Genomic DNA, 12,216 nt, shown 5'->3' with positions numbered 1-12,216 from the left:
TGTGGTGTCAATAGCTTGGTTTCTTCAAACAAACTGTTATATGCTGTTGGTAGAAATTTTGGAAATTACCAAAAGAAAAAAATTAAAATGGGTTATTTCATTTTAAATTTCATCTAAACAAGTCATTTTTTGCAACCATTTTTTTTTCTATGACTTTCCTGTTTGATTGCTCTTTTTTTTTTTTTATTGAGCTTTGAGGCTTTTTTAGAAATGTCACTGAATTCAATGATGTGATTTCCCAGGAATACTTAGAGGACAGTGTTGTTCACAGTGTGTCACCCTATGACTTTGGGTTGACTTTTGGGCTTAGGGGTACCGATGTGAATGGTTGGGCAGGTGACTTCCAGCAAAGCTGCCCAGTTGTTAAAAAGGAGACCCTACAAAATAGTGAGGTCTGTGCTGGTGAATGAAGTGTAAATAGATCCATTCCACTTATAGAACATCCAAAAAACATGTATTCAAGAGTCAGTGTTCTCAGTTTATCTCCCCAGTTGTTAATATAAGGAAGCAGTCAAAAAAATTTTTATTTCAGAAAGCTAATAAGGCAACCAGGGGAATCTTAATATTATATCAATATTTTGCATTTTATAATGTCTGCATTAAATTTGTGAGAGATCAGACTAAGGGAGAACAACTCTGACTCAAGGTCAGTTTAGAGTGAAAATCTCTACATTCAGCTCAGTCTAAGACAGGTAGATTGGACATGGCTCTTTGAGTAGATTCAGGAATCAATCCTCCTGAGATCTCTTCTCGATCCAAAATTAGCACCATGAGATGGTGATAATAGACTCTGACCAGATGTTTCTCTCTTTTATATAAGCAGCGATCTCTGAAGCAAAGGCCCAGTGAGCTTTTACTAATCAAATTTCCTCTTGAAGATCTGGCAAAGCTTTCCCCATTTTTCTATAATTTGAATTGCCTAAATTCTATGTGTAAGTCAACAGATACTGGAAAATATAGACCTCATGAAGGTGCCAGATTCATTACTGGTATTCAAGACCAAATAGTAGCAGGAAAAATATGTTGTTCTAAAATACTAGGTCAGTATTTTTAAGGAGTTGAGTAAAACCAGGGAGGAATAAATACATTTTTATTTTATGATTTTGAAGCTCAGAATCTGAGCATCTGACATAAATTGAGATCAGTACTCTTATCCCACTTCTGACTTTTTCTGTTTTGCCTGCCAAAAGTCCAGATGAGAGAAAGGTCTCAAAAGTGGAAATAAGGAAACTCATTTTATGTAAGCCAGATTATTTGTTAATATGTGCTACGAAAGGCTGAGAATGAGTTTTAGAATTTAAAGTTCATTATACTTATCTTCCAATCAAGCCAAAATTATTGAGAATCCCATATGCTTTTAGAAAATATATTTGGTGTCTTTGAGAACTTGAGGCTACTAAATCATTAACAGCTGCCAGAATGGAATAGACCAAATGTACTTGGAATTTAGCTCTTTGTAGTTGGGAAGTTTGTGGATTTCCTGGTTCAGCCCATCTGATGAGAAGAATAACTCACAAACATGTTAGCTGGTTGCACAGAATAAATAATATTGCCAGAGAATATGAGATAGATGGGAGTGAAGAGAAATTTACAAGACTGTGTCATCAGTTGAAAATAAATAAAGGCAGTTAAAGAGGGAAATAACAGTGCCCATTGTTGAGTTTCATCAGATGCAGCGGTTCTCAGCCTAGGCACTGTTGACATTTTGGGCCAGATCATTATGTGTTGTGGGGTTTGCCCTGTGTATGGTAGGATGATGAGCAGCAACTCTGGCTTCCACCCCCAGATGCCACAGCACGCTCTCCCCAGTTGTGACATTGCCAAATGTCCTGTTGGGGGCAGACTTGACCCTGATTGAGAACCACTGTGCCAGACTGCATGAAGAACCCCCAAAGTCACATCCCAGTTATACGCTCCAGATAGAATGGAATGAAGAGGAAGGCATGTTATTGATATGAAGTTTTATTTGGGAAGCATAATAATGAGGGTTGAACTCCTGCATATGTATTGTGCTGATAAAAAATAATTGATCATTTTTGAGATGGCTGGGTGGCTCAGTGGTTGAGCATCTGCGTTTATTTCGAGTCATGATCCCGGGGTCCTGGGATCAAGTCCCACATCAGGCTCATCACAGGGAGCCTGCTTCTCCCTCTGCCTGTCTCTGCCCCTCTCTCTCTGCATCTCTCATGAACAAATAGGAAAGAAAAGAAAAAGAAGAAAAGAAAAGAAAGAAAGTATAGAAACAGGCTAAGGAGACTAAGAAGGAGAACTGTCACAGAAGGTAAAAGGAGAGAGTTGAAACAAAACCTATGCTTCATGAATGAATGGCTGTGCAAATCGTGATAGTAATTAATGACCAACTGAAAAGTAATGTTAACATTTCCATTTCCTTACTGATTAAAACCTCTTGTCTTGTAGGTTAAGGCTTCTGATGCAGATGCAGGACTCTATGGCTTTGTGGAGTACTCTCTTTATGATGGATTCCAAAGCTATGATGCATCTCCAGCGTTCCAGATCGACCCACATGATGGGCGAATCTGTGTTTCTCAAGATATTGATAGGGAAAGGGATCCAGCAACCTATGACCTCTTGGTGAAAGCTAGGGATGGGGTAAGTGTTCATGCATGAAACTTCAAACATACTCAACAGTGAACCACTATGTACATATCAGAGAGTACCATTGATTACCAATTAGCCAATCTCGTTTCACAAATCACTACCTCTTTCCTTTGCAAATACCAGACATTATTAAATATCATTTCATCCATAAATAGTTCAGTCATATCTATAACAGATAATTACTTTTTAAAAGCAAGACTGCGATATATTAATAATTCTTTAATAATATCTAATATCCACTCCATTTAACATTTTCTGGATTATCTAAAAATGTCTTTTAAAAGGTGACTTAAAAAAAAAAAAAAAAAAAAAAAAAAAAAAAAAAAAAAAAAAAAAAAAAAATAAAAGGTGACTTATTTGAATTAAGATCCAAATGAGTTAAAAAATTGTGCAATATCCCTTAAGTTTCAATCTGTAACAGTCAGCTGCCCCTTCTTACCTTTTTCTGATGGTATTTGGTTTTGGAAGAAATCAAATTATTTGACCTATAAATTTTCCACATTCAGAATGTGGCTGATTACATCTTGGGATTCATTTAATGTCCTCTTTTATCATATTTCCTATGAACTGGCATTCCAAGTCAGAAACCTAATTAGTTTTGGATTCATTTAGGTGGTACTGTGTGCTTCTTATTGTATCAGCCGACACAGGCCATTGTTCCATTAGGGAGTGCAATGAGGTGACTTTTGAATTCCGTTACTCCTCTTGCATTTATTATCTAGAATTTTTCAACTAAGAATGTTCTCTCATCAACAATTCGATTATCCTGAAATACGATTCATAGAGAAGAAACAGGGTAATGCTTATTTCTCATTATTTTATCAGTTTTTAGAACAATGAGTTGGGACATTTACTATCTCTGAAGGGTATGGATGATTTCTTTCCTAGTGTGCTATAGAGTCCTAGATTTTTACATATTTGTTGCATTTCATTCATTGCTGACATTATTCTTTCTAATGTTCATATTGACTCATCTTAGGTCAGTAGAGTCATCTTCAATTTGATTTTTATGTCTTTTTTTGGGTAAACTTTTAAATTGACATAAAATGCATGCATAAAGGTGCACAAATTATAGTACAGTTTAGTGGGTTTTTGTAAAATAAACACGTGTATGGAAGCAGATGAAGAAACATTACTAGAACCCTGGAAGCCCGTCTCTAGGCCTTTTGCTTATCCCTTGCCTCCCCAATCATCCCCACCTTCCCAACCACTGCCTTTCAGGTTAATCACTACTGACCTTTTTTTTTTTTTTTTTTAAAAAAAAAAAAAAAAAGATTTTACTTATTTATTTGAGAGAGAGCACAAGCGAAAGAGCATGTGAGCCAGTGGAGGAGTGTAGGGAGAGGGAAAAGCCAGTAGCCTGAAACAGGGCTTGATCCCAGGACCCTGAAATCATGACCTGAGCTAAAGGCAGAGGCTTAATGGACTGAGCCACCCAGGCGTTCCCATCACTATTGACTTCTAACAACAAATATCATTTGCCTGTTTTTAAACTTTCAGCAAATAGATTTATACACTACATGTTCTTATTGTTTCTTTTGCCAAACATTACTTCTGAGAATCATACATGCTGTTGTGTGTAGTAATAGTTCATTCATTCTCATTGGTTTATAGTATTCTTTTATGGGAATTTTTTATCATTTTTTATCTATTCTATGATTGATAGCATACATTTTAGGCTATTACAGATAGTGCTTCTATTAACATTGTTATACCTGTAATTTGGTGAAGAAATGCAAGAATTTCTTTTTTTTTAAAGATTTTATTTAGTTATATAGATAGTACAAGCAGGGGAGGCACAGAGGGGGAGAAAGAGAGAATCTCAAGCAGACTCCCCACTGAGCAAGGAGCCCAACGCAAGGCTTGATTCCATGACTATGAGATCAAAACCTGAGCAGAAATCAAAAGTCGGACTGAGCCATCCAGGCACCCCAAGCATTTCTATTAAGTATATATTTAGGAGTGAATTGCTAGATCATAAGAAAGCCAAACAATTTTTCAAATGACTGTACCAATTTATACTCCCACCAATAGGGTATGAGAATTTCATTTGCTCCACATCCTCCCAATAATTGATATTTAATGTCTTTTTAATTATAACAGTTCTGGTACTCATGCAGTGGTGTATCACATTGGGGTTTTATTTTGCATTTCCTTGATGACTAATGAATTGAGCACTGTTTCATAAATTTATTGGCTGTTTGTAGAACTGATTTTGTGACATGTCTTTTCAGTTCTTTACCTATTTTCTATTGTATTATTGGATTCCTTTCTTGTTCTGTATATGAATTCATTATATTTTGGGGATTCAAGCCCTTTGTTGTATATGTTTATTGTGTATATCTTCTTCCATTCTCTGGCTTGCCTTTTTACTCCCTTAGCAGTGCCTTTTGAGGAACAGAAGTTGTTAATTCTAATAAAGCTTAATTTATCAATTTGCTTATCTTTAAGCTGATGCTTTGTCCTTTTTAGAAGTATATGCCTACCTTAGAGATATGAGGCATTACCTTACATCTTCTTCTGAAAACTTTGTTTAACCTTTCATACTCATTTTTTCAATCTAGTAGGAGGAAGGCTTATTTTTTTTCTAGTATGGATACTAAATGACCATTCTCCATCATTGCACTGGAGTGTCTCTTTGTCCTGAATCATGTGCTTATGTACATATATGTCTATTTCTGGGCACCCTCCTATTTTTTTTTACCTATTTATCTACCTCTGTACTGGCATCAAACTCTCTTCATTGCTTAAGCTTTGTAATAGGTCATGATATTGTATATCCTTTTAGCTTTGTCCTTCATTTTCTAGATTGCCTTGGCTATTTATGCCTATTCTATTTGCATTTCTTTTTTTTTAAGATTTTATTAATTTATTCATGAGAGACACACACAGAGAGAGAGGCAGAGACACAGGCAGAGGGGGAAGCAGGCTCCATGCAGGGAGCCTGGTGGGGGACTCGATCCTGGGACTCCAGGACTACGCCCTGAGACAAAGGCAGGCGCTAAACCACTGAGCCACTCAGGGATCCCCTCCATTTGCATTTCCAAGTCCATTTCAGAAACAGCTTTTTCAATTTTCAATATGTTACAGCAAAGATAACCTATTATATGCATACTATTCTGCGTTTTTATTTTTTCAGTTATTCTGCTTTGGAGACTTTCCTTGTTTCTTTTTTATCTGCTTACTACTCCTTTGTTGGGTACTACTAACATGAATCTGGTCTAAACTTTCTCTTTTGAAAGTAATAGTCAGATTTACCTACTTAAGACATAATTTGTTAGGGAAAAAAATGAGTCTAAATATATTTACTACATGGAGTGCCTCAGTGGCTCAGTGGTTTAAGTATCTGCCTTTAGCTCAGGCCATGATCTCGGTGTCCTGGGATCAAGTCCCTCATTGGGCTCTCTACTCAGTGGGAAGTCTGCTTCTCCCTCTCCCTCTGCCCCTTTTCTGCTCTGTCTCTCTCTCAAATAAAGTAAAAAATATATTTACGACAAGTAAACATGTAGAAACTACCATGAAAATGAAGTCATTTATATTTGGTAAAACTAGTATGATTTGACTAGATTTTATCAACCCCTAACGATGTGGTTTTAGGAATTCTTGCTTCTTTGTAAGAAAAGATGTAGGAAACAAAAATAGGGATAAACAGAGGAATTTAGATTAATTCAAATCTATGTGACTATGTAAAGCTCAATATATGCACACACAAATATTAATTCAAGACTTCAGAAATATATTCTTTTGTTGTTGTTGTTGTTTTAGAGAGATATGTGCATGTGCAAGCCAGAGGAAGTGGGAAAGGGGGAGAGAGAGAGACAATCTGAAGCAGGCCCCATACTCCACCTGGAGGCCAACATAGGGCTCAATTGCATGACTCTGAGCACATGACCCGACCCCAAATCAAGAGTTGGACACTTAACCGACTGAGCTATGCAGGTGCCCCCAAGAAATATATTCTTAATAGGTTTTGAGACAATTGTAAAAGCCCATCCTAAAAGTGAGTAACCAGTTTAAATCCAATTCTGCAGTAGTTGAACATCTGTTTCTAATTAGTTGGTTTCAGATGATCTTATAAAAGTGTATAAAGAAATTATCTTAAGAGAAGTAAGATCGGTTAATGCCGGAAATTTTTTATCCCCCCAAAGCAGTGCAATTAATTACGATTATTGGCAGTGGAATAAAAAAAAAATCAACCCAGATATTTAATTTAAACCTCCTTGCTTTTGTCTGTTTTCCTATTGAGCCGAGTCTACACACATTATGAAGAATGCTTCCCTTTTCTCTCAGCTTACCAGACTCTCTTGCAATGTTCATGTGCATCTTTAGCCACAGCATCTCTCCACAGAGCTTTACCAGACTGAACAAATGGGATGCACTTTTAATTTCCTAGCCAAAAGGTATTTTATTTTTAAAATAACCAATAAAATGTTTACAGGCTCTGCACAGCTTTTTGATAATTTTTAGAAATCAGAGAAGAGACCATCTCCAGGCTGATGATTGCTATGGTCTGAATATTTGTACACACCCTCTTCCCCATTCATATATTGAAAACCTAACGCCCAAAGTAATGATATTAGGAGGTGGGGCCTTTGGAAGGTGATTAGGTCATGAGGGTGGAACCCTCATGAATGGGATTGGTGCTCTTATAAAAAAGAGACCCCAGAGAGCCTCTTAGCCTTTTCTACCAGTTGAGGACACCAGGAAAAGTTGGCAGTCTCCCAGCCTTGCCCCAAACTTGGCTGTGCTGCCAACTGAACTTGGACTTCTAGTCTCCAGAACTGTGAGAAATCAGTCTCTGTTGTTTGTCAGCTCCCCAGTCTATGGTACTTTGTGAGAGCAGCTGGAATGGACTAAGACAATGATGTGTGTGAGTCATAACATTCTTCTACTTGAAAATTCCTTGCTTTGTATAAGGAAAGCGCTCCAACAAAGCACAACATATTTTAGTTTGGTTTGAAGAGAAACAACCTCCCTATGGGTACTTCGTATTCAAATTCTCACCCTACTCTTTAGGTGATTTCATACTAAACCAGGCCCTGGCACAGATTGGAGCTGCTGTGTCCCCTGAGTGGCTTACTATTGGTTTCATTATTATTAGGAATGGGCAAGGAGATGGCTGCCATTGAAAAAAACAGTTTGTTGTGCTCATAAATTCCAAGATGGGGCAGGGGGTGGAGGAGGTGTCATACACCACCCCATGGGGTGGGGCTGGGTATGTGCACAATGGAAAGCACTGAGGTAGGTGAGGGGACGGGAGAGGGGGGGAACTGTGGGCAAGGGAAGGAATGAGAAAAGCAGAATAGGGTGATTTGGGATTGGCTAGTTTGAGTACTTTCAATGAACCCTGGGGCCTAGAGGCCATCTCTAGCTCCCTTGGAGTAATTAGGGCAGGTAAGTAGTGGCCTGGAGAGGTGAAAGCCCAATAAAGGATCTGGTTGGGGTTGGGGCTCCAGATTGATGGATTTGCATTGGAAAAGCATGCTCACCTGATCCTAGGCAATCTTCCAGGATTGGCAAGGCCCAGTGTCAAAGCATCGGAGCACCAAGGACAGGGCTCATACACCACCCTGGTGCAGAGTCCCCTCCTAGAGGAAGGCGTAGGGCTCACCAGAGCTTTTGGTATACTTAAGGCTCTGGAAAAGACAACCTTTGCAGCTCCCTTGTTTTACTCAGTGTATTGGAAATAGCACCCAGTGATACTGAGAGAATTCACTATCCACTTTCACTTTTGTTCCAGCGTAGCATCTTAAGTAATCAAAGACAGTTTTTATCATGGCCTGGGCTCCTTTCAGCATTTTGTTGTCAGTTGTGTTAGGCTCCATGTGGTGCCTTGCAAGCCTCACCCACTACTGCTAGGTCCTGGGCAGGTGGCCCACATACTTTTCATCAGACGCCAAATGTGAGTGCTCTTCCATTTCATCTTCCTCCCCACTTTCCTCTCTGATGTCATCGTCCTCCTCATCTTCATCTGCATTTTTTACCTCATCTGTGCCCTCTTCCAAATTTATCTCCTTTGGGTGCTCTTGAGTTTGTGAATCCATCTGTATTAATGTCTTCCATTTTTCCATCCTGTGGGGTTCAAAGTAGTACAAATCATTCAGGATAAACTGGCAGTCACCTGTTTCAGACATGCCCCCGTAAACAATAGAGCAGCTCATGCTTCTTGGTCAGCATGGCGTTGGTGTAAGGACTCAGCTCTGTCAAGGCTACTGGCTTCATCAGAACCATCCTTCCTTCTTCCTGCCACCTGGGGCAGAGAGCATTTGTTCAATGCTAATCATTGCCCCATCCTCTGTGATGACCTTTCTGACCACCTAGGGACTCCTGGGTGCGGCTTCCCCACATTCCTGCTCATTATCACTTTCACTGCTCTACTTTTTCACTTTTTTTTTTTTTTGCCTTGTTTATGTTTTTTTCTTCTCTGACCCAGTCCCTTTAGCTGTTCTTGCAAACCAGAGGCTCTTTGTGGTGTTATAGAAGTATGACTCATCAAAGAAGTATACTTCCAGACTCTTCTTCTTTCTTACTATGGACATCCCCCAAAAGCAGTGTTTGAGGCATTCAGACCACAGCTATCAAAATGCTAGATTTAGGAGTAAACTATATTCCCCAGGGGATAATCTGAATCCATACCCATTTGCCTTTTTTCCTTCCTCAGACTTTAGTGGAGCGTATCTGAATTCAGGGTGTGTTTGTCCACCTTTGTTGACTGTTTCCAATAGCCTCCATTCATGGTTATGCTCCCCTATGGAGTGACAGAAATTTGGCAGCCCAATTTGGGTGTGGACCCTGTTCCTCATGGGACAGCTTGCTCCATGTTAATGCATCCAGATTAAAGTCATGCATGTCATAGTGATAGATGTAATCCCATGTACCCTCCTGGAAAACACCAAAAAAAGAATTAACAATGTCTTCCAGGTTACCATCTGATACCCACTTTGACTTAAAGGACCCCTCGTTGGTTTGACTTGGTCTCAGACCTTAGTTGCCAAATGAAAGACCCAAAGATCTATGTAGGGAATATGGCCAATTCATCTTTCTCAGGATGATCAGAGAAAAACACTTTCAATGTTGGTGAAGGTGGGGAATGTGCATTTCTACAATTTGAGTGTTTAGTATCTCATGTCTGGAGGTGGCCTATCAGAGCTTCAAGGTCTCCTCCTTCCCCAGCTCTTGGACATTTTCTTCCCCTTATAGTGGCCTTTTCTCCTTTTTGACCATAATGTGGGTCTGAAGCCGCACAGGAACACCCAAGGAGGGAGCTGCATGTGCAGCCCACCAAGAAGTGGATCCTCACCGGGGCAGGCCTGGTGATGCATTTTTAAAGACAAACTACAAAATTTGTCCCACCTCCATCCCAATCATAAGCATTTAACAGCTTACTATGCAGTTTGTTTGTACTTAATATTGTCTCCAACGTTCCTCTGATTGCCTCAGAAAATACAAGGGCAAGCAACATAGTGCTTATGTGAGCGTGTGTGTACATCTGTGTATATATGTATTATCCAGTGTGCAGTATTTATACTGTTGCCTGCATAATCTTTATAAATTTCCTCTGTGATGAACTGTGCATTTCTACAGGGTGAAGCCTGCATCTGTCATAATTATTCTGTGCAATATCTACTAGTAGCATATGTCCCTAATCAAAAAGACTGGTAATAATGATGATAACAATCTAGCTTGGATTTGAAGAATAAATGAACTCAGACAAGATATTTTAGGTTCAGAATGTTGGATTCTAGGTCATAATGAATTTATTCAAAACAATGAACTGCATCTTAACAGAAGACCTTTAACTTTACATAATTACCCTCATAATCTATGGTCTTTCCTCTGATACTTTTTCCTTTCTACTATATATCCTGAAAGCTCTTTGGAAGAAAACTGCTAGGAACCCATTTGCTGGTGGTCACTAGGAGATTGTTATCTATCGATAGAAAATTTTTTTCTTATGAAATACCTAGATGTTCTGGGCTTCTTTGCTGCTGCTCTATTTATCCTTGTGATGACTGTCAATATTTTTTAACTTAATCACTTCTCCTATTCTACTGGTATTACTTCTGAAATAATCTATTTTTTTGCTGCTACTGCTGCTGCTGTTTATCTCATAGATGGAAGCCATGAGAATACTATAAAATTGCATAATGGAAACAATTGGATTACATTGGAAAGCAAGTGGTTTTTCACAATAAAGTGCTATAGTTTAATTATTCCGTGCTTATCTCTAATTCCTTGTTTCCTTTTCCCATTCATTTTTACCAAATGAATCTCTCTTTTTGGTATGTATTTATTAACATTCTATCTCTATTTTTTGTGACATCTGAATTCAGGAGTTGAAATGTGTGTCTGAGATAAGCTATTTCAATTCTATCTTGCCTTTGCAGGCTTAGGGGAGGGTAGCATCAGACTAGCAATATAGAAAGTAAATTGAGTTAGCCCTTCACCATTATATATACATGATAAAACTTGGCTATGGAAGTTGTACTGCACAGTTACGTCTAATGCAGATAGATCTCTAGAAGCAAACTTGCAGAGTGAAAGCACACACTCATCTTTTCATTGGCTTTATTGAAGTATAATTGATAAATAAAAATCATATACATCCAGGTGTATAATATCATGTTTTCTTAAAAAAAAAAAAAAAAAGATTTAGAGGATCCCTGGGTGGCTCGGCGGTTTAGCGCCTGCCTTCAGCCCAGGGCATGATCCTGGAGACCTGGAATCGAGTCCCACGTCAGGCTCCCTGCATGGAGCCTGCTTTTCCCTCTGCCTGTGTCTCTGCCTCTCTCTCTCTCTATCATAAATAAATAAAATCTTTAAAAAAAATAAAATAAAGTAGAGGAAGCTTTCTGGTTTGAAATTCAAAGCCATATTGATTCTAAAAGAAAAAATTAAAAAAAAGATCTATTATTTACTTGAGAGAGAGAAAGAGAGCAGAGAGAGCGCACACAGTCATGCAAGCTGGGGGGCGGGGCGGGGAAGGGGCAGAGAGAAAAGAGAGATAAACTTAAGTAGACTCCCCACTGAGTGTGGAGCCCAATGCTGGGCTTGATCTCATGACCCTGAGATTATGGCCTGAGCTGAAATGAAGAGTCTGAGGCTCAACCTACTGGACTGCCCAGGTGCCCCAAAGCCATAATTTGATATATGCATACACTATGAAAGGATTACCATAGTCAAGATAATTAGCATGTCCATCACCTCACATAGTGAGTGGTGAGAACACCTAAGATCTATCTAATCTCAGCAAATTTCATGTATACATACAGTAATATTAGTTATAATCACCATGCTGTACATGAGACCTCCAGAGCTTACTCATCCTGCATAACTGAAACTTAGGGTGCATCCATTTAATTTTACTAGATTATGTTATCTCACTTTCCAATATTCAGCTGCTTTTGTTCTATCTTATGTTTCACTGATTACCCCCCACCCCAATTTCAGGAATAAGCTGCCACCCAGTTGCTCCTGTTTTCTAGCTAGATTGTCTGAACTATATCTCAAACTGATTGCCTACCAGTTTTAAAAATATACTACCATGGGGGAACCTGGGTGGCTCAGTCTAACAACCCTGAGATCCTGACCTGAGCA

General features: G+C 38.8%; 1 protein-coding gene and 1 long non-coding RNA gene across 2 annotated transcripts in view; one reads left to right on the top strand and one right to left on the bottom strand.

Annotated features, from left to right (window-relative positions):
• The window catches only part of DCHS2 (dachsous cadherin-related 2), a 226,643-nt gene that overhangs the window by 107,774 nt on the left and 106,653 nt on the right, over positions 1–12,216 (top strand). Inside the window, exon 2 of the mRNA XM_038559070.1 lies at positions 2,419–2,610. Within this exon, the coding sequence (XP_038414998.1) occupies positions 2,419–2,610 (192 nt within the window). The remainder of the gene's footprint in view (positions 1–2,418; positions 2,611–12,216) is intronic.
• Positions 8,319–12,216, bottom strand: part of LOC119869350 — a 28,565-nt gene continuing 24,667 nt past the window's right edge. The window contains exon 5 of the long non-coding RNA XR_005370913.1: positions 8,319–8,691. This is a non-coding gene — a long non-coding RNA (uncharacterized LOC119869350). The remainder of the gene's footprint in view (positions 8,692–12,216) is intronic.

This window comes from Canis lupus, chromosome 15, assembly GCF_011100685.1.
Source record: "Canis lupus familiaris isolate Mischka breed German Shepherd chromosome 15, alternate assembly UU_Cfam_GSD_1.0, whole genome shotgun sequence".
Classification (NCBI taxonomy): Eukaryota; Metazoa; Chordata; class Mammalia; order Carnivora; family Canidae; genus Canis; species Canis lupus.
Note: the sequence above shows the minus strand (reverse complement) of the source record. Positions and strands in the feature narration are given on the sequence as shown.